The sequence below is a fragment of the Syzygium oleosum genome, unplaced genomic scaffold, assembly GCF_021117445.2.
Source record: "Syzygium oleosum isolate NSW1041296 unplaced genomic scaffold, Sole_v2.1 Sole_v2.12, whole genome shotgun sequence".
NCBI classification, from domain to species: Eukaryota; Viridiplantae; Streptophyta; class Magnoliopsida; order Myrtales; family Myrtaceae; genus Syzygium; species Syzygium oleosum.
This window is the reverse complement of record NW_026607496.1, coordinates 1,601,705-1,624,922: the sequence shown is the minus strand read 5'-3', so window position 1 is coordinate 1,624,922 and position 23,218 is coordinate 1,601,705. Positions and strand designations below refer to the sequence as shown.

Here is a 23,218-nt window from a genome sequence, read left to right as displayed (position 1 = left end):
TCAATCATTCATGAAAAAGTGAAATTAAACGTTTCATATGCGGCAACCCTTTAAATTGTCAAAACAAACAATTTCCAACGAGACATACCCGGTTTTCGGTTCTAATGATCGAAGGTACTTGACTACACCTTCGAAAAAAGTTTAGGACGTATTGCACCTATGGTTGTGATGGAGTGAACATATGCGTTCGGTATCTCACGTTGTACTTGATTGTCTGAACTCCACATTGGTAAATGACCAAATATAGGTGAACCCGATGGAGAATTTGGTGTGCATGCCATGGAACCAAATTACAAATAAGATGTAATGAAGACGATTGATTTTGAGGACAACAAAACATATCTGAGTCTTCATAGGATTGATCTTGAGGACAAACATGGGAGTTGAATATTTGAAATCATTAAGAAATTGGGAACCGGATTTGTAGCATAAGAAATATATCTTCTTTCGGAAAAATTACTTAAAAAGTCATAAACTTATTACATTTTTACCAATTCAATTATAAACATTTGCCAGTTGAGTTATAAATCTTTTCAAGTTTTGCCAAGTGAGTTCAACCGGCCAATATTGGCCGAAAATCGCCGACGTGGGCGCCAATCATCTTACGTGGCACGACCGACACTGGTGTGGACAATTTTTAATAATATTATTTATATATTTTAAAAATATTTTTTATTGATTTTTTCTTTTTCCTTTTCTTCTTTAGTTCCTTATATCTTTTCATTTTATGTACCTGACCAACGAGGGTTGCCGGAGCTCGCCGGCCACTGGGCGAGGGAAAAAATAAAAGCTAATCTAAAGATGCCATTATTGATAATATATTTCTCACAATATTTCTATTTGTGTAATACAATTTCCACAATGTTAATCGTTATAGATGGTTAAAAAAGATATCGAAAATGGGAGGGGTTTCTGAGAATATTCCCTAAAATCTGAGAAGGAACGAGGAAAGAAAAAGGAGATATAAAGACGGGCTTTTAACGAAATGAAGGTGAACTATTGTCGGCGTCTATGGATTCTCCACCTCCAAAGAGGCTTCGCTCTGAATCCGAAGACGGATCTGCAGACAAGGTAACGAGTTTTGCTGCATAAAGTTTCGTTTTTGAGCTTGGAACTAGTCGTAAGAAGATCCCACCCTCTCTCTCTCTCTCTTCCTAAGCCAACGACACATGTAAACGTCTCAGATTATCATTGAGGTTTTTCTAACCTTGTTTGTTTTTTCTTCTGGTGAAACTCAATCCAAAGGATCGGATCAGCTGTTTGCCCGAGGATGTTATAGGGTTTATATTATCTCTTTTGAGATCTAGAGAAGCACAAGCGACTTTCTTCTTTCCAGAAGATGGAGACATTTGTCTACTTGTCAGGTCACCAACCTTGATTTCAACTGGTCTGATTTACTTGACAAGATGAGAGAAAATCCCGAGTTGGCGGAAAAGGAGAGGGCGAGATATGTGGAATGGGTGGACAATGTCTTGCATTGTCAAAGTGGAATAACTCATATAAATCTCACATCGATCGGTGGATTGGTTTTGCATTGGCAAGACAAGTCAAAATTCTCCAAGTCGATTTCGAGCCCGCGAGTGTGAAGGATTTTAGGCATGATTGTGATCCTAGTCGCTTGCCATATATGTTAGGGCATGAGACACTTATGGATGCTGTTGTAGGGTGTTCACAACGAGCTTTGGGTATAAGTAATTTTGGCTTGAACCCTTCTAGTTCTTGGCATTGAACTTGGCATGTTGAATTTAGGCATAGCTCTACTTGAATCGAGTAACTGTGGAGGGAGAATTCATTGAGCAACTGCTTACCAATTGCCCGGTTCTAGAGCGATTGGTTTTGCAGAATACTCCTACTTTGAATAGGTTTAGAGTTTCTGGTCAATCACTGAAGCTGAAGTACTTGGACATAGCATGTTGTGACAATCTTGAATGTGTTGAGATTTATGACATGGACCTTGTGTCCTTCACTTTCGTGGGACGTCAAATTCCATTGTGTTTGGACAAGCTCCCCCAGCTGTCTGAGGTGTCTATTACAGGATTTTATTTGGTGCTTCTGCATGTGACATTGTCTCAACTTTCGAGTCTTTCTTGTCTGCAGATTCTCATACTTCAATTTTCTGATTCACCCGATGTAAGAGCACCAACTATTTTCATAAAGTTTCGTAAGTTATTTCCTTTTTACAATCTACGTTGTTGTCTTTGATTCTCTCTCTGTCTAATATGCAGGAAAACCTGCATATTCGTCAACTGCCTAAATTAACAAGTGTCAAGCTATTGAAGCTGAGAGTTGACGGAGAAGGATGTGTGAGTCTACTGCCATTGACTCCTGTGATCGAGGCATGTCCCTGCTTGCGGAGTTTTGTGTTTGAGGTGGGTTTTCGGGTCTCATTCAAGCCTTCAACTATTTAGGCATTATAATTATGTAGTAGGATAGAATATGATAAGCCAAGCGACTGTTTGATCCTATTCGACTCTCTGCTTATGGGTGAGTTGTTGGGACATCCTGTCATTAGTATTAGCTCCACGTGACAATCCACATGGACTTACTTTCTTTTGCAAGTTCTTTCTTCCACTGACATACTCCAATGTATCAATATCTTGTGGTGGTTAATAATACACGGCATTCTTCTTTTGTCAAGTTGACGTACCCGTGGGAGATGCTATGCACGCAAAGAGAACTAGAAAGAGTTGTTGGACCTCCCCATTGGTACCTAAAGGAGGCTGAATTTTTCAATTATTATGGTCAACCTTGTGATCTCGAACTAGTGAATTACCTTATTGACAATGCCATTGCTATGGAGAAGTTAGTGGTGAATCCCTGTGACGAAGAATATCTTAAGGACGAGATAAAAAAAGTTAAGGAACCTAGAGAACGTGCTCTGCAACAGTTTAAGGGAAAGTTACCTTCAAGAATCGAGCTGGTGATTAATTAACGAAACCAAATTCTCGTTCACTTGGCATCCGCAGTACTGTTATGGTTGGCTATCATTCTGCATCCTAATCCTCTTGCCCTGTTTAAACTTATTTTTTCAACTGCAGATATAAGTTTTTTTTTTATCAATAATTCGTTGTTCCAGATTTTTTAATTCGGATTTTTAAGTTATGTAATTGACACTTTCGCATTTTTACCCAATATGGGAAGCGGCAAGGCCGTGAAATAATGGATGTTTCTGGTTTCTGGTTTAACTTTCTCTTGTGTTTCCCCCTTTTCGTTGGTGATTAAAGTGGTAGTGAGGAAGAGAACGCATTTATCTAGTTATGGTCTAGTTAATCTAGTCAAAAGCAGATACTGTCGTGTGCCTAAATTATAGTGCACTTCACTTGGTACAAACATTCGCCTGGTCGCATAAGAATACAAATGCGTGGGGGTAAGTTACTGCCATATGTGCACGAAGTACATCGTGCAGGTGAGTTACTGCTGCATGTCATGCCAAATTACTTCAAATTTTCAGCCTTAGCACATTGAAATGGACATTAAGTACACATATAGATGGATCACTTTGGACATCAAATACAATAGCCGTGTAATACTTCTCTGGATCCAGAATGATACAGTACTTGCAATATTACTTACAACCCCAACATTAAAGTCAAAAGACATATTGATCTGGTTATTCTCAAAACATCGACCGATTTTGACCACCCTAAATGGCATGGGAATGTGATGATGAGTGCCGGGTCTAATAGGGTGGTTTGGGCCAATTTTAGCTACGTTTCTTACATACTCTCAGATTCTTCTGAGCTCGTCTCCTTTCTTTTTGGCAGCCAGGTGTGCTCTCCAAATGGTAGGGCACCGGTTGTGTTGGTGAATGACAATGGAAGACTTCACTTGCAAATATAGGATTGACACATTGAGTAGATACCAAGCACATAATATCACAACAACTTGCCCATATGAGCACACACAAATAGGATTCTAACAGTGGCTTCTTGGCTTATTCTCTCCTATCCTACCACCTCTGTCGAATGTCTACATAGATGAAGACTTAAAGAGGTCCGAAGACCCACTTCTAACACAAAAGTCCGCAAGTAAGGACATGCCTCGATCATCAAAGTTACCGGAAGTAGACTTAAATCTTTCCGTCCATCAACTTACAGCCGATTGCTCGACATGTGTTAAGTCATGCAATTGGCGATTACATAGTCCATTTCTTGCGACTAGGGTTAGGTTCTTCCATCTCGTACAATCAGTCCGAGGTGCTGAAACCAAGGTCCCTTAGCTGAGTAGTCCGCAAATACCTCCATCTCGGAATGAAACAGAAGTTGCTTGTGTTTCTCTAGATGTCAACCGGAATAAATACGACCTTGAAGAGACTGAGCAAGACGTGACAGAGAAAAAATTGGCGAAGTGTTGAAAGCTCGTAGTCAGCAAATTCGGTTAGTTGACAATAATACTGGTTTTAGCCGACAGAGGGTCCAGGTGACAATAACCAAGTTTCGGAGCAAAATGTCGACTCAATTGGCAAAAGACGAAGATAGAGTTATATGTTAAAAGGGAAATTCGATGCAACCATCAAATAGTGGAGCCGTAGATACAAAAAGTAACTGGTAGCGGTAAGTTTGAAGAAATAGAAGGGGCATAACCGTCGATTGGTGGAGTAAGTGGTTTTCAAGTAACTCACTCGCCGGCCGCGTAGTGAAGGCTGGCAAGGCAGTTTCGTCCAGATTTGGGCGAGGGCCGCGACCCTTGCGGGCCATTAAGGGAAACAAAAAATGAAAAGATGGAAGGAAAGAAAAGCAAATTGAAAAAAATTAATAAAAACTAATAAAAAAATTAGAAAAACTATTATTAAAAATTGTTCACGTCAGTTGGCCGCACCACACAAGACTGCCAATGTCCACGTCAGTGATTTCCGATCAAAATAAGCCAGATGGACTCAATTAGCAAAACTTGATAAGGTTTAGGACTTAATTGGCAAAATTGAAAGGTTTAGGATTGAATTGGCAAAAGTACAATAAGTTTAGAACTTTTGAAAAATTTTCCCATCTCCTTTCATAAGACAAAATTGATTGCAAAGCATAGATGGGCCAATTTAATTTGCGTAGCTATATGGAAGAAATGCCAATTCTCCAAATTCTGTAGCTTTTAAATCATAAATTTCCTTTTTTTTTTAATATTACGGAAACCACCTAATTGGAATTCGAATAATAGATAAACTAAGTATCAGTAACAATATTAAACAATAATTATAGTCACTTTTTTTTGTTAAAAATTATAGTCACTTTAATAGAACTAAATAAGATATTTTTAGATAAAGAATAAACACAAATTAAGTAAAAAGCGCAGGCCTCGATAACAGAAAATTGTCAAAGCACAAGGTTACTCACTATGTATATTTAAAGAGTTTATTAATGTAACAAATTTAAGATTAATAAAAATAAAAAATATTATAGAAGGAAAATTTTTCCTCAACTCATAAAAGGAAATGATTAACCAAAATTCAAGACGATATTTTTAGATATTAGTATTTTCATCAATTGACCATTTGGATACATTTGGAGTAACCAATTTTTATAATTTGAACTTTGTGTCATTGAGGCCTTTGTCCATTTTACTTAATTGTGTTTCTTTTCCTAAAATATATTATTAGCTCTATTTGTCTATTGATCAAAATTTATTCTATTTGTTAATATTTCCATTCATGCTCAATTTTCTGATATGAATGTTTTAGTTAATTTATTTTTCTACATTTTCTTTGTTTTTTTAATTTTTTTTTAGAAATCAAGGGTGAAATATTGATTTCCTAAAAATTACGGGAATAAAGTTAATTTTTACCCCCATTAAAGTCATGTACATTTTACATGTTGATGTAAAATATAACATAATGTTAATGGGGTAATATATAACACTTGAAAGTTTATTGACAAATGTGTACTATCATAACTCTGGGTGTTTTGTGTAATTTCCCTCTTTTTTTATATAGTGAGAAGGTTGGGGAGGGGCCACCAGTGCTAGTGATCCCCTCCGGATATTATTATAAGGGTTTTATACCCACTTACGGAATATTCGATTTGAGCCACAGTTACCCAGTACCACACGCAATCCGAAAGTTTGAGGTTGACAAACTCATCACTGTAGCTCCACCAAGATACTAGTGGCTAAAAAAATCTTTCTACACGAGGCATGTTGTTGTTAGGCAACGCAGTATGATCTATTCAAAAGTTCAATCACGATTTGAATCGAACTAATGACCTTGTGGCAGAACAATGAGCCCTTTACCACTAGGCCGATCACTTTTTTCTTCATATACCGATTAGGTGGTATCCAAGTCAGGTTTTTCAGAAGCTGAACTGGTCCAATATCTTCGACCAAAAAAAAACTTGTCCCATATCAACCTGATGTATTCTGGATACTTAATAAGACTTGAACTCGAGAAAAAGCAGAAGAGCAAACTTCTTGCCATCTAAGTTGATGCTTTTTTTATTAAAAAAAAAAATTAGGAGGAGAGAAGGTTACCACATGTCAAGCTAGGGTGTACAACAGGTCTAGAAAATCTTATAGTGAAATTACGTATCGCCTACCAAAGAGAACTGCTCGCAACTAGATTCGAACCTGGGTTTGATGTGCAGAGAGTTCAAATATTACTAGCTGAGCCGACTCACAAAGTCGATACTTTGTTTGTTAGGAATCACCTGGTTTTCAAAGAAACAAAGATGCACTAGAAGCTAAGTCTGCTGTTCAGTTTATCCCACGCAAATTGCAAACTCAAACTCAAGAGAGAAAGAGTGAAAATCAAGCAAAATATAAAAAAGTACATAGAAAGCCAGTTTCTTGTTTTTCTCGACCATCAAGCAAAGCACATATTCCACATAGGTACAAAGTACAAAGAGGAAAAGGTAACAAAAATAACCCGCACTAGAACAATCCTAAAATCACTCCCGTTTCGCACTGAGCTGATCTATCCCCAGATGTTATGTATGTGTCCCCGGAATTCACGTGGAAAAAGCAGCAGACAAAAAGAATGATGCTGCTCCTTCCATTTTAAAGTCCTGTATATATACATTTGCTTCATCGCAGATCTATGGAATCTATTCACACGAGAAACCAATTGACTCACAAATAGCAACTCAGTCCCGGCTTTGAGTACACTGCTGCAATTTCGCAAAATGGTGTTTGGAAATTTCCTGTCGAGCATTTTGGTCGCGTGCATCATCGCGACGGGTGGTTCCAACTTCATGCTATGCGGTAAGTATGTCCTTGCCCTCTCCTCCCGCTAATAGCGCTCATTCGACACTACTTTCGCCATAATATGACAAGTTATTCTCACGTATTGCAGAAGCAAGAAAATGGTTCGATACGTCGAAATTTCGAGGTCGGGAAATCCCCGACGATTCGGTAATTCAACCGGGGACGATGCTGGAAATATCATGTGAATCGGACACTGGTGCTCCATTTAACTCTCCTGGCCCAGTGTCTCATTTCTCTCTACCACCTCTTGATTCGATAGCACCAATTCCTCCGTCACATGATCTTGTCACTGCTCCTCCGTATGGTTCACTTCCTCCACCACCAAGTGTGCCTGCCGTAATGCCTAGCCCACCGAAGTATAACCCCAGCCCAAGCCCACCAGAATTCAGTTACAGCCCACCGGGATGTCGCGGGCCCAGCCCGCCCAAGCTCACCCCTGGCCCACCGCTCTATTCGCCCCCTGTTGTGCACTCGCCGGCACCGCCTAAAGGCCAAGTCTATGCCGTTTGGTGCGTGGCCAAGCCGACGGTGCCGGACTCAATAATCCAAGTGGCCATGGACTACGCGTGCGGGGCGGGCGCCAACTGCAAGCCCATCCAGCTAAATGGGCCTTGTTACCAGCCGCCCACGCTGCTGTCGCACGCCTCGTTCGCCTTCAACAGTTACTGGCAGCAGAAGAAGCAGGCCGGAGGGACTTGCGACTTCGGGGGGACGGCAATGCTGGTCACCGTGGATCCAAGTAAGCGCATTACCATCTCTTATTACAAACACAAATTTAAACACGCATCCGAGAAAATGTCAAGATATGGGTCTTCTTTCTGTCTCATGCTGCACATTGTTTTGTGGCAGGTTTCAATGAATGTCACTTTGATTTCAGCTGAAATCCTTTATGTTGAAGGCCTTGTGATCCAAGCTCGGTCCTCCTCCCCAATGTGCTTGTACTCATGAGTCTTGACACAGAAAGTTTTGTAATTAGCTACATATGGCTTTTGTTCGAAATTATGCAGAGACATGGTTTACTGCTAGAAAGATGTAATTAGGGAACGTGGTTTATGTGTAATTTGGTACATAATATGTCCGAAACTCTTTTAACATCAGCAAAAACTCCTGTGGTTTGAAAGTATACCCTATGGCGACGTCATTTTCAAATGTCGCCGGTATAATACCAAGTCATCCTTGTATGTTTCACGATGAATTGCGACCTAAATCCATCCTTATCCGCACATTATTTCTCTTGCTCCAAGGGTAACTCGACTAAGGTGAAGAAGTCATAACCGAGTGGTCTAAGAACCAATGAATTTGAGGAGTTCAAGATAAAAATGAGACAGTAATGTTTTCTTCTCAAAGCAATGCATCTTACTTCGTCGAAGTACGAGAGTTCGATTCAATCTCAATGCAACAATAATTTCATTTTAGTCATATTTTAGTAGTAAATGTCAGTAAACATCTCTCGGTCAACTTTCTATTCCTTCTCTGTTTTGGCTAGATCTTGGGTCACCCAATTTGCAATTAACATTACATGAATTTTCCAATTTTCGAAGTCACAAGCTTTTTTATATGATACGTATAAATTAGGGTTTATGACGTAAACAAGTGCCCTTAAACTCAAAAACTTTTCTTGTTAAGCATGCTTTCCCTAAATGCCTCAGCTGCTAAATTCGGAAAAGCCGCCGCAAAAGGGAAATAACAAAAATGCAGAGCCAATTCCTTCTACTGATAAAATGCGAACTCTAAGTTGAATAGTGTAAATCAAAACCAGGTAAACTGTCGAACAAAATTCTTAACCTGTACTGCAAGTTACAAGGAAATACTGTGGTGATTCAATGAAGATGCCACGCAAATCAGTGCAAGTATCCAGTAGCTTGCAAACATATACTTGGCGTGCTGATAGCAACAAGGGGAAAAAAATTCTCTTATGTCCAACGTAAACTGGATCTTCATCAAAATAACTGCGACGGTATTCAACCCATTACCACGACCTTTAATGACCATGCGCCACATTACCCAGCGACCCTGTATCCCTACATTGACAGAGCACAAAATCACACCTCAATTTTGGAAAAGATTACTGGGTGCATCTCGATTGCAGATAATACATGAGGTGCTTTGGAAATTGGAACCAAATTGTTGCTGTGATTTGGATGGACGGTCGGAGGAGAAATGCTTACCTTGCCTCTCTTCAGCAGTTCCTATGCGTCTTTGAAGAAATGATCCCGTACGGCCTGCACAAGGTAAAATGAATTACGAATTTCGCCGAGGAGTTATAGATAGGCACATGTCCCCCCCAAGAGGAGTTTGCAAGGGTTTCTTTTGCTGTAATTGCAATATCAGAGTGTGCTCCTAACATTTTTACCTCGTCATCTTCCATTAAGACGGACGAGGATGGATCACTTTCGGACAATTCTTGACCTTGCTGTAGACCAGAAAGCATATTTGCATACCAAAATAATCAAAATGAATAACCATTTTAACCTTAAAAAAAACAATTGAATTTATTAGAAAAAAAGAGAGTCGAACCGTGCGACGATACAAAACAATTGGCTTATTCTTTCTCTTCATCTCATCACAGTACCCTCTAGCAAGTACATTCACCAACCATTGATCCATTCACAGTTAACAAATGTCAGCCTGTTAAAAAAAAAAGCATTTTCCAAAGACGTTTTTAGTAGAGACAAACAAATACAGCACAACTTCAAAGTAAATAAAAAGCGGAGATCACAAAATGCATTGCCCATGAAATACATTTACTCTTTGAGGATATCTACAATGGAAACGGATCAGTTCGAAAGGCATTTGAACAAGCAAGAGTGGTTGTCACTAAGATTCACAAGCACGATGGCATTTGATCATGGATGAAGCAGTGCACAAACAACTAGGAGTTGAAATAATCATCCACAAACAATAACGAATTCAATCCTAAACATGCTCTATTTCATCGTGTCAATTAGGGATTTATTGAGTGATAAAGTTTATCATTCTTGATTCATATGCTCCAATTTCCATGAGACACTATTTATCTCAATTTGATTAATTGAAAATATCGGGCGTGAGCTTTCCGTTGATGCAAAAATTGAGTAAATATCACATAAATATAATTTTCAAAATTTTTCCCTTTTTGATGAATTGAGAACAACGGGTCACTGGCTTTATGAAAAATATGAAAGCACATTGATGGCATATGTCGAGAATCGATATGCGGTGAGCTCTTTCGGTACACTAGGACCCATCACATCTAAGCACCTGGAAAAAAGAAAATCGATGAGAGGTGATCTCTTGTATCGATCATGATCAACATAATAACTAGATGCCTTAGTTATATACCCGAGTACGGTAGGGAACATGTTTCCGCTGATAATGTCATGAAATAGTGACCAGTATTTGTGTTTTGGGGAGTTAATTTCTTCCGACACCCACATAAATTCCACATTATCATCGGTGAGATCATAGCTTTCCATAGCTCGACGGCATAGCGTCCGGCTATTTGGATTTTCTCCGAATCTCCAGCCAATTCGTTGTTCGTAGGAGCAAACCAATCTCGGAACATCTCTTGACTTTGCATCCAGCAGAAGTCAATTTGTTGATAGAAATGGGCTTCATGAATCTTGTGCTCTAAAGAAAAATGAAAGTGTGGACCTCGAAACTGATGAAAAACTAGCCAAAGCATGATAAATGGCCAATGATAGATGCGAACATCGCCAATTGCAATAAAAAAAATACATTTAATTAGGGAGAAGGAAGCTAGAAGTGTCAAAAGTTATGTACGGCGCTCACTTTAGTGTCAAAAGTTTTCACCGGATCACTTAAGTGCCAAATCGGAGAAAAAATGACCAACGGCGAGAAATTTTGGCCAAAAGTCCTATGTGACTTTTTTAATTAGATAATAATCTCTATGTGGATTTTTTATTAGAAAAAGAAAATTCACGTGGATTTTTTTATAAGAAAAATCCACGTCTAAAAGCCAAGTCTATGCTGTTGGTGCATGGCCAAGCCGACGGTGCTGGACTTGATAATCCAAGTGGCTATAGGCTACACGTGCGGGGCGGACGCCAGCTGCAAGCCCATGCAGCCCACCGGGCCTTGTTACCAGCCGGCCACGCTGCTGTCGCACGACTCGTTTGCCTTCAACAGTTGCCGGTAGAAGGAGGAGGAGGCCGAAGGGACTTACGATTTTGGGGGATGGCGATGTTGGTCACCGTGGATCCAAGTAAGTGCATTACAATCTCTTATTAAAAGGACAAACCTTATCATGCATTTGAGAAGATGTCAACATATGGGTCTTCTTTCTGTCTCATGCTACACATTGTTTTGTGGCAGGTTTCAATGAATGTCACTTCAATTTCAGCTGAAATCCTTTTTGTTGAAGGTCTTGTGATCCAAGATCAGTCCTCCTCCCCATTGTGCATGTGCTCATGAGTTTCGACACAGAAAGTTTTGCAATTAGCTACATATGACTTTTGTTGGAAATTATGCAAAGATGTGGGGTGCATTCGTGTGACGCTCCAAAACGTCACGTGCGACACGTGTCCTTTCTAATTTTATCTCATATTTGTAATTACTCATGCGGAAGCACAACAAATATTTCACAACATCCCTAACAAGAAAATCGCACAAGTTTCATAATATAGATATCTTCAACTTTATACATGCACCAGCAATTATTATCACAATATAATACATAGTCTTGGGAAGAAGGTTGGGTCTACCAACACCGCTACTCTCACAATAACCCAAAAGCGAGCCACCATCAACTCAGGGGTTGATAGCCTCTAATAATATCTCGCCCCCTCCATCGTCATGTCTGGGAAGCCATCCTACAAACTGAAAAATAAGGGGCGAGCCGAAGTTCATTAAATGAAATTTCTTAGTCTAAAGTAGGAGTTTACCTTTGCACCCGTCCTAGCATAATAATCACAAACATTCGGAGCAACATAATCGGGGGAAGAACAGCAGAAGTGCCAAAAGTTATGTACGGAGCTCACTTTGGTGCCAAAAGTTTCAAACGGATCACTTAAGTGCCAAAAGTTTACGCCGGCGATCACTTAAGTGCCAAATCGGAGAAAAAACGATCACTTAAGTGCCAACGGCGAGAAATTCCGACCAAATTTAATACATGGCTTTTATATTTAAATTTTAATGACACGTGGCATTTCCACGTGTATAATTCAATTTTTTAAATATTTTTTTTCTTTCTTTTCTTTTTTCTTTTCTCTCTTCTTCTTCTTCTTCTTCTTCTACCATGGCCGGTGGCCGGAGGCCAGCCACCGGCCAGGGCCGGCCTCGCCGGGCGTCGCCTTCCACCGGGCGAGGCCCGGCGAGGCAGTCATGGCCTCGGCGAGGGCCGGCCTCGCCGGATCCGGCGGGGCGAGCCCTCGCCAAGGCCACGGCAGCCTCGCCGAGGCGTCGCCTTCCTCCGGGCAAGGCCCGGCGAGGCCGCCGTGGCCTCGGTGAGGGCCGGCCTCGCCGGATCTCGGCGAGGCGAGCCCTCGCCAAAGTCACGGCGGGAGAGGCCCGGCGAGGCCGCCGTGGCCTCGGCGAGGGCCGGCCTCGCTGATCTGGCGAGGTGAGCCTCGCCAAGGCCACGGCGGCCTCGCCGAGGCGTCGCCTTCCTCCGGGCGAGGCCGGCCCTCGCCCGGAGGAAGGCGACGCCCGCCTCCGGCCACCGGCCATAGTAGAAGAAAGAAAAGAAAAAAAAGAAAAGAAAAGGAAAAAGAAAGAAAAGGAAAAAAAAAGAAAAGAAATGCCACATCAGCCTCCGGCGAGCCACATCAGCTTGAGAAATTAATAAAAAAATGCCACGTCGGATTTCCGGCGATGTGGCACTTAAGTGATCGTTTTTCACAACTTTTGGCACTTAAGTGATCCGTTTGAAACTTTTGGCACCAAAATGAGCTCCGTACGCAACTTTTGGCACTTCTGCTGTTCTTCCCCCAACATAATCAATGCATGAGCACACACCTTACCTTCTTTGCAAGTGCCTCACACGAATGCATGGTATTATCTATTCAATGCACACGTACAGCATATAATTTCTTGATGCATCAGTATCATTTGGTGCCTTATTAACATGCATATATGTATATTCATGAACATGCATCATATTCATTATTTCATCATATCCCGATTCGCGGATCTTCCCGATTTACGGGGCATCTCAATTCTGAGGCATCCCGTACATCCGACAGGACATCCCGATTCGCGGGGCATCTCAACTCCGAGGCATCCCGCAACATCCGCCCACAGAGCATCCTGCCATACTGATACAAAATCTTAAACGCAGGACATCTTAACTCCCGAGGCATCCCGAAACACTCCCCAGGGCATCCCGATCACACAGTAGGATGTCCCAACTATAGGGCAACATCACCACCATCACGTGGACGACGTCACTTTTCTTCTTCAATAGTCAATGTTATCATGCAGCATTAATGCACATGAACATGTTTAACATCAACATTCAATACACCCCATCATTTTCACAATCAACATTCAACATATAACATCCTTTCATGCATAGCCATTCTCACAATCAACATTCGGTACACGACATCATCTTATGCATATCCTTACTGAAATACAATCGCCATGTCTTTTCCATGCATCACTTACATAAGTAATAATAACACACTTATCTCTTTTCATTTTGATGCTACCCATGATAACATTCTTAGAGAATTGGCAACGTGAACATCAACAGCTCAATTAATCGATGACGTGATCATCGACAACCCAATCAATCGACAAAATTTAGCTAGTAATTCGGTAACTTAATCAGATTACAAAAATATGACTTTCAAGTTGAGTATCCATTGTTTTCATATCTTTCACACAAAAATTGTCATCATATCATAGAGAAAATCAAACACCCCTTCGGAAAACCATCAAACACTTCCTAGACAATCCATCAAACACCTCCTAAGCTTAACAATCCAACTCAAGTGAACACAAAGATTTCATATATCATCATTAAAGTTTACCTACACTTGACAACGATGGCAAACAAAATATAATAACCATCAACCAACCAAGTCAAGTACTCATTAGAATAACCTAGCTTAGCGCCTAGAGTTGTCACTTACCTCAATTAAAGACTTGGACAACTCAAAGCCCTAACCACCTTCAAAGCAAGATAAGTAAACAGAGATTAACAACTTTCTTTTTTTTTATCAAACTAGTTAAAGAAAAGATAATAGAATCCACCAAATCAGCTCGTAAACTCTTGAAAGATGGAATTTTGAAGCTTTTATAACATACGAATAAAATCTTTCCTTTCACACGAAAGATTGGAATGTGAAAATAGAAGAAGAAAGCGACAAAAGATCTCCCTCTTTTGCAAAAACAAGTTGAAATTCCCTTTTGTAAGCTTGAAGACATATGGAGGTCTTTTTATAGGTCGAAGGAAATGAATCTAGATAATCAAGGTTAAAAGTAATGATAAGTGTAACATCCCTAATTTGGACCGAGACGACCAAAAGAAGATGGCAATGTGACTAGTGTACGGACCGATCTGAGGGTCGGGTATAGATCGGTTAGTATGGTCGATCATTTAAGACACCTGAAACCTTGATTACCTTAGTTCTTTGCCTAACTAAATTTAGTGAAATTTGGTGTCCGAAGAAGGAAGTGTCATTAGAACTAAGCAAGGAGATGAGACTCATTTATAAACCTTCTAATCTTCTAATACCCTTGATTTTGCTAGAATTGAGTTCTAAATGGGTGTTGTATGTCCATTCAAGTTACTAGGTATGAGTTTTGTTAAATCAAATTTGGTTATTTTCCCATTTGGACTCAATTCTTGTTCTTGTTTTGGAAAACCCAGATTCAGTTCCTCTGTACCTCTTCGTTTTGTTATTTTTGTGGAAAACTGTGGATCGAATTTCCAAAAATGTCCCTCTTCAAAGTTGTTCCAAATATCTTGAAGTTTAACATATTTTAATATTATAATTTTTGGATTTGACATGAGTAATTCGAAAGCCTAGTTTTCGGACCCTGGAAAACTGCCAAGAATGGGTAGTTTTGTGATGTTTACACTTTCTCAATTTTCTACCAACTTTTCTGGGCCGAGTTCGAGCAAACTTCCTTCTCAAAAGTTCCTGAGGACTTCTTCCTCTACAACATATAAAAATTTAAGAATTTTTCGAGATTTCTTAAGTATGGTAAAGAACCAATTTTGAGGAACAACGGTTCTGTTCCAACGAGCAATTTTTAGTCTGTGTTTGGGTTATTAAAAGAGACACTTACAGAAAGATTTGGATTTTGGTTCCTCATGAGAAATGTTTATCCAGGTGTATTTTATAACATGTCCAAATTTTAGAATTTTCGGAGTTCATCTACTATTCATTTTGAAGGAATTTCCATTACTGTGCAAAACTGCCTAGATTTACCCAATTTCAAAGATGCACAATTTCTCATGTGAAACCTTGGGAATTTGGACTTGAGATCTTCTGGTGATTTAATGTGCACATTTTGAGCTTTCAAATGAGATATGTTAAACTTTCATTGGAGGTCACACGAAGGGGGAAATGAGGCTTTACATGTGGTGGCAGAAGCTGAAATGTGTTGTGACTTGTCTATTTGTGCATTATTGCTAACTTCTTGAACAAGTTGGTCAATAATGAAGACCAACCCCCAATAATGGAGTTGTCTTGCATAAGCTAATAATTGTGGTCTTTAGAAAGTGATTCACGCTCAAGGGAGAAGTTATGGACTATAGGACAAATTAACAACTTCTTTTGGAAGTTGTCTCATAATTGAAATATAGAACCAACAATTGACAACTCCCTTAGAAAGTTGTCAATGATAAAACTTGACCAAGAAGACCCCAATAATAGAGATAGGAATCTTATGGAAGACTTCTATAATTGACTCTTGAGGACCAATACTATCATTCACGCCAAATAAGAAGGCACACGGCCAAAGGGAAGAGATAGATATATATATATATATCATCATCATCATCATCATCATCATCATCATCATCATCATGATTTGTTTAGGCCTTAAATGAGTTAGTAGGGTCTAATGACCCTAAGGTAGAAACTTGGAAACCAAGTTGAGAGATGTAAGCTTAATTATGGCCATAGACTTTCAAGGCCTTATCATAATGAAGCTTAGACTTTAAGGTCCTTCATTTATGAATTTTCGGCCTTAGTTCATTAGAACTATGAGTGGACCATACTATAAATAGGCTTGGTTCCCTCTTAGTCTCATTTTTTTTCACACCATCACCATCCACGCCTACCCCACCAACCGGTTCCCTCTTGATCACGCCAATCACCACTTCATTCTTACGTCACCATTTGGTCCCCACAAAATCTCGCTTTGTCGAGTAGAGTAAGTAGATTCCCTAATCTTGGGATAGGATGACCCAATACGTTGTTAGCTAGTGTTTAATCCTGAACCATGCTTGGACTTATTTAATGCGATTTTGTTTGTATGGTTGTCTATATAAGCAAAGCATGAGCCAATAGACACGTCTCGGAAGAGAAAAAGGGAACGCACACCTTGTGTGCACGCCATGGTGCATGAACCGAATGAATTCCGTGCCTTTATTGACATGTGCCTCATGGAAATACCATGCTTTGTGTTTTCTTAGCAATTGTATTACATCATGAGTGATGTTGGACGGTGAGCACATCTTTGCTATTGATCTGCCATCGATACTCGGGGTGGTAAGGTTGAATGCATGTCTAATGACAATTGATTCCTCATAATCTGAAATCAGTGAATTTACTTATTTAGTCAACTACTCACTCCCTGTTGTTTTTCCCTCAAAACCATAGGATGACGGGTCCTCCGATCCGTTTTGGAACCCCTGTGGAGATGATTGTGGATGTGATCGACGCTGCCGAAGGGAGAGCATATCGTAAGGTCATTTCCCAAGTTATGGTTAATTAAGGCCTTGAACAGAATGTTCTGCATGTGTTCGAAGCCTGGTATGAGTGGATTGAGGATGGCAGATTGATCGGACTCCTTCATGGGTTTAATGGACCGTTCGGTGGTGCTCATGGCCCGGCACCTGGGACCGCCGCAGACAGGGCCTAGTTGACCAACTGGACTTGGGAATGACCAAGCGTTTTTTGGGAAAAGCACTTTTTGGAGGAACTTTTTGAAGAGGAATCAGTAGCGGGGTTAGGTATAACCCAACCTTTGTTATAGCGGGTATGTAAGCATTTATTGGCCCGTAAGAAAAGAAAGGGCATGTAAATAGGCTTGACATGTAAAATTTCTAAGTATCATGTAAATATATGGTGTGCTCCTGTTGTCTGCTTTAATCCTGTTGTTTGAATGTTGTTGTAACTGTCTCAATTATATGCTTTTGCTTGTCCGTAACTTCAAGATAAAAATTTAACAGGAAGTCACAAGTATGCCACGGGTCATAGTCTTGGCCGGAACATGACAATAAGTTTGGGTTAAAATCATTACACCTAAGAATAGAAGGGTATGTGTTCCAATTGAAATGATTCAAGTGGCCCTAAGTAGATAGCTAGGATACAAGTGGCCTTATAAGATTAGCTAGAGAAAGATATTTTGATTCAAATGAAAGATGGCTTCTTCTTCTTCTTGGCTAAGTGAATGAGTGAGTCATAAGGGTATTCATTGCCTTAATAAATGAAGGGTTGAGTGTTGCAATAAAATTGATTCATGTGCCCCTATGCTAATAGCTAAGGTGCAAATGGCTTGATATCATAAGCCAAGAGAAGATATCTTTATGTGAAGAGAGAATGCTTCATTTCATTTGGCCAAGTGTGAGCAGTAATCATTTCAATCATTAATAAACTAAAGCCAAGTTTCATGAGTCAATGCATGACCTCATCACTACCAAGCTTCATATCTTTAAGAGGAAAATGTGTGAGGGGGTTAAATAGGAAAAATAAGCACAAATGGAAAAATTGTCAATTCATTCGATAAAAAGATTTTCATAATATTTTGCTATGTTACCAAAGTATCTACTAATTAATCTGTAACAAGGAAATCAGTGTCCGTTCAAAATACTAACAAGTCCGAAAAATAACCCACTAGGAAAAGCTAATGGATGCTGAGAAAATCTTAACTCGGTTAATTTAGAACTTGAAAATCATCCAATATGAAACTCCGAGCATATCAATCCTTTCTTCAACTAATATGGCGGCATTTAATAATTTACCGTCACACTACACCATCAATTTACGCGTCAACCTCCTATCATATCGGACTTCGGGCGATAACGATCATGTAAAATCATTTTAAATATTAGTACAAAACGTGAAAAATTCCTAATGTCACAGTTCGTTTCGTAGAACATAAGTGATTTGAAAAATATTTTCTCGAAAAATGATCGCTTTTATTGTTTAGAAAAATAAATGAGTGAAATTTTTTTTTACCGCACACGAAAATAGTTAGGTATAGATTATTATCGATGATGAAATATTTTCCGTTAACTAATTTTTTAAAACAATATAAGCAATCATTTTTCGGAAAATGTTTTTCAAATCACTTATTTTCAATGAAACAAACGCACACTTGGTTTACGGCAAGAAATCTGTAATTAGGAAACGTGGTTCATACGTAATTTGGTACATGATATAATCAGCAAAAAAACTCTTGTGGTTTGAAAGTACACTCTGTGGCGACATCATTTTCAAATGTCAACGGTATAATACAGAGTCATCCTTGTACGTTTCACGATGAATTGTGACCTAAATCCATCCCCATCCGCGCATAGTTTCTCCTGTTGCGAGCATAACTCGAATAACGTGAAGAACTCGGGACCGAGTGGGTCTGAGAACCAAAGAATTTGAGGAGTTCGAGACAGACGAGAAAATTGTTTTACGTATTGAATACATCACGTGACAATTACACTTAAAAAGTATAATGACAAAACTTTTGAAATTCAAGCATAATATCGGTCGAATGCACATCGCCCGAGAAATATAATTATTCGACAATATTTATCTTTTGAGAGGAACAAAAAGAAAAACTAAAATAGTTTAAGCAAGAAGAATTTGTAGAAATTTTTAGGGATAAGTGCATTAAAAGTCCTAAAATTTTTCATGAAAGTGCAATTGAGTTCTAAAACTTCCAAAAAATGATATCAAGTCCTAAAACTTATCACGAAAATGTAATCATGTCCTAAAATTTTCAAAAAGTGCAATCAATGAAAGGACTTGATTGAATCAATTTAACAAATTTTATGATTTGTTTGTATTTTTTAAAAATTTTAAAACTTAATTTAACTTTCATAATAAATTTTAAGATTTAATTACATATTATGAAAATTTTAAGACTCATCTATACTTTCGTAATCAGATTTAAGACTTTTAACGTATTTATCCTACTTTTTAAAAAAGCGGGAGCGGCAGAGGTGAATTTACCGGCATAGCTCCCGCGTTTATCATTCGTGCTTTTTGGCTTCTGCTTTCTTGCTTAACTTAGAAGTCTCCGATGGCGTCGCCAATCGCCATCGTCAACACAGTCCCTTCTTCTTCTTCTTCTCCTCCTCCTCCTCCTCCTCCTCCTCTTGCGTAGAGCTCAAGCTGAGACAAACCCGCGAAGGGAAATGGAGATGCAGCAGCTCCTGAGCATGGGCTTCTCCGACGAATTGGCCGCCGAAGCGCTCGCTGCCACCGGCGGCAAGTCCACCCTCCAGGCCACCGAGTGGATCCTCGCCCAGCGGTCGTCCTCCTCCACCTCACCACCGGCAGCCGCCGCCGCCGCCGCCAGCCCTAACCCTAACGCTGGGCCCAATCCCAACCCGCCGCCGTTCCAGCCCAAGCTCGACCGGTTCTTCCACTTCCACTCCAGGCCCTCCTCCAATCCTTCGCCCCCTTCTCCTCCGCCTCGGACCGAGGCGCGGCCGCGGGACGGCTCGCCGACCCCGACTCCGCCCGATGCCAAGCGCCCCAGGCTCTTTCTGCCGCAGAACCCGCAATCCGTTGTTCCCGGAGGAGCGGCGGAGGGGAAGGTTCCGTCGCCGCACGAGCCCTTGGCGGAGCGGATGCGGCCGCGGACCGTCGACGAAGTGGTCGGGCAGGACCATTTGCTGGGCGGGAGCTCGCTCCTGCGCTCGGCGATCGCCGCCGATCGCCTGCCCTCCATCGTTCTCTGGGGCCCTCCAGGTACGGGCAAGACCTCCATAGCTAAGGCCATTACGAATTCGTCTTCGCGGGCCACGGTGTATCGGTTCATTTCTCTGTCTGCCGTGACCTGTGGGGTTAAGGAAGTGAGGGACGCGGTCGAGGAGGCGAGGAAGGCGAGAGCCAAGAGTAACAAGAGGACTGTGCTGTTTATGGATGAGGTGCATAGGTTTAACAAGTCGCAGCAGGACTCGTTCTTGCCGGTGATCGAAGACGGGAGCATCGTGTTCATGGGTGCCACCACGGAGAACCCGTCTTTCCATTTGATCACGCCATTGTTGTCTCGCTGCAGGGTCCTCACTCTCAACCCTCTGAAGCCCCACCACATAGTCTCGCTCCTTAAGCGGGCGATAGGCGATTCGGAGAAGGGATTAGCGAGGAGTGCCGATATGAACGTGGAGGCGAAGGTGGATGCGGTTGAGTTTCTGTCCGCTAATTGTGACGGCGATGCCCGGGTGGCGTTGAATGCCTTGGAGATTTCGGCCATAACTGCTGCTATGCGGGTGTCCACGCAGCGGTCAAAATTGAAGGGTGTGAAGGAAAGCTCTGATGGCAATTTGTTGGAAGATGTGGAAAATGGGATTGGTCCGCTTGCAGCAATCGTTACACTGGATGATGTGAAGGAGGCACTTCAGTGTAAGCACCTAGCTTACGATAAAGCTGGAGACGAGCATTACAATCTAATTAGCGCACTTCACAAGTCTATGAGGGGAAGTGATGCGGATGCTGCCATTTACTGGTTGGCGAGAATGCTGGAAGGAGGCGAACAGCCTCTTTACATTGCGCGGCGATTGATCAGGTTTGCAAGCGAGGATGTTGGTTTGGCCGACCCGTTGGCTCTTAATCAGGCCGTTTCCTGTTACCAGGCTTGCCATTTCATAGGGATGCCAGAATGCAATGTGATTCTTGCACAGTGCGCCGCCTACTTGGCTTTGGCTCCGAAATCAATCTCCGTTTATCGAGCGATAGGAGCTGCGCAGAAGGTAGTGAGAGAATCGGTTGGGCAAAATGAGGGAGTCCCGCTGCATCTCAGAAATGCGCCTACTAAGCTGATGAAGGAAATCGGATATGGGAAAGGGTACATATATACTCCTGATAATCCTCAGGCGGCGCAAAGCTACCTGCCACCCTCACTTCAAGGGTACAAATTCCTGGACTGGCCGAGTGTTAACGCCCATGAGAAATGAGGAGCTCTTAAGCTTCCACAAAGCAGTCTTTGGAGCCGTAACTTTTGCTCGTTAGGCACTTTTGTGTATTCCCAAATTTTGTTTGGTTGAACGAGTTAAGAGCCTTTTTTGACGTCGCGTTTATAATTGCGTGGTTTGTTTTGCAGAAGGTTGATAACAAGTACTGTAAAGTATCTTCAGGCTGTAATTATGAAGTTTATGAACACGAGAATAGACGCCGAATGTGCAGACTCTTTCCTAACTACACCTAGAGTGCTCATATACTAATACTACCCTGCTCCTTTTAAGACAGTTCGACGACTGAGACGATTATCTTCTCATGCTCTGGCACCAAGAGATTGTCACGGTTTCTTGCACCCTGATGTTTTATTGTTTGCCGAAATGAGATAGATGAATCCTTAGCGTTTGAGGTGACTATTGGCTTCAGATGATGTTTGTGCTGAAACAAGAAGCAATTGAAGCATGGCAGTGGACTTACTTGAGTTTTGAACCAGGGGAGTCTCTGCTCGCTTGACAGAACCTTCTGTCATTCAAGCGGCGGACCTTTCCACTGTTTAATCTCACCATTCGCCTTGTGATCTTCGGATCATTGCGTAACAATTAGTTCAATTCATGGAGAATTGCTGCATCTTTTGTCTTCCGTGTTATTTTCGTGATGGATTTGATCTTTACCTTCAGTAATTGTCCTCGTACGTTAGTAATTGTATTTGACACAATTAACCATATCTATAGTCCAAGGTTCTCAGTCATCAGGACAATTACTCCGAGCCGCCTTACCATTGAATTAGTGCATTCCTGTCGTGGAAAAAGCACAGAAACTTTTCAGCTTTAACAATATCGACAGCTCCAAAGAGAAGGGCATCGCTTGAAATCACTTACTTCCATTAGAAGTCATGTACTCCTCTCACTGCCTACCTTCTAGGATCTTTCAATTATACATCCTTCAAATGGAAGTTTCCCCCAAGACCCCTTTAAGAAATTTCCAGGTTCCCCACTTTGGACTCCCACTAATCAAGTTGATTGATTTATTTGTCCTGCATAACCAATTCTTTTTAAGCATATCCGAAGCATGTTTGATTTATATAACCTGACGAGATCTCGATGCAGACAGGTTTGACAATAATCGTCGTTTGTTCCTAGTAACTTGACAGACCACAAAACCACATTCCATGTCTTGAGGATGCAGCACCATAGAAGGACCAGCAAAAAGATTTGTTTGTTATTGATGACAGCGATTGTCGGATTAAAGAAGAATCCCAGAGTCTCATTCGCTTGTCATCCATTCCCCACCCATGCAAGCAACCTCGAAAACATTGACACGTGTACTAAAACTTGAATATGGAACGACCGGGCATCTCAAAGGTCTCCGAGAAGAACGGCCGACCAGCTAAGGGCAAAGGTAGTTGCCCCCATTTCATGGAATTCCCAAGTTTGAGATGCCGAACTGTCTGGTCAATAACAACAGACCTATTGATAATTGTCAGATCAAGAGTGCTGATTGAGGAGCCTCTGGTGCCTTCCGTATGAGCTCCTGAACAAGTTAGACCATCAAAAGCGAAAATTGCGACTTGCAAGACATGCGGTACAACTTGACAGAAGTATCTACTTGTATCATCCAGAGTCTATCCTGATTAAAAGAATGCATCGGCTGAAAATTCAACCATCATCCTTATCTTCGCTAACGATATAACTAATTTCATGACAACTGCATCTTTTGACAACCACCTAAAA

At 41.0% G+C, this 23,218-nt stretch overlaps 3 protein-coding genes across 3 annotated transcripts; all 3 read left to right on the top strand.

The window, feature by feature from the left end:
• The first annotated feature begins 1,011 nt into the window (after nucleotides 1-1,011).
• LOC115677021 (uncharacterized) lies at nucleotides 1,012-3,044 on the top strand. Its single transcript, XM_056316649.1, has 5 exons — nucleotides 1,012-1,071; nucleotides 1,843-2,130; nucleotides 2,226-2,369; nucleotides 2,639-2,920; nucleotides 3,039-3,044. The coding sequence occupies exons 1-5, from the start codon at nucleotides 1,012-1,014 to the stop codon at nucleotides 3,042-3,044; spliced, it is 780 nt and encodes a 259-aa protein (XP_056172624.1).
• A 3,969-nt stretch (nucleotides 3,045-7,013) lies between these two features.
• Nucleotides 7,014-8,376, top strand: LOC115677159 (leucine-rich repeat extensin-like protein 3). The gene is made up of 3 exons (XM_030600254.2): nucleotides 7,014-7,185; nucleotides 7,277-7,927; nucleotides 8,038-8,376. Exons 1-3 carry the CDS (start codon nucleotides 7,107-7,109, stop codon nucleotides 8,067-8,069), a joined length of 762 nt encoding a protein of 253 aa, XP_030456114.1. The 5' UTR covers nucleotides 7,014-7,106; the 3' UTR covers nucleotides 8,070-8,376.
• Nucleotides 8,377-19,542: 11,166 nt separating this feature from the next.
• On the top strand, nucleotides 19,543-21,817 carry LOC115677157 (uncharacterized). Its single transcript, XM_030600251.2, has one exon. It carries the CDS (start codon nucleotides 19,724-19,726, stop codon nucleotides 21,485-21,487), a length of 1,764 nt encoding a protein of 587 aa, XP_030456111.2. The 5' UTR covers nucleotides 19,543-19,723; the 3' UTR covers nucleotides 21,488-21,817.
• Nucleotides 21,818-23,218: the final 1,401 nt, after the last annotated feature.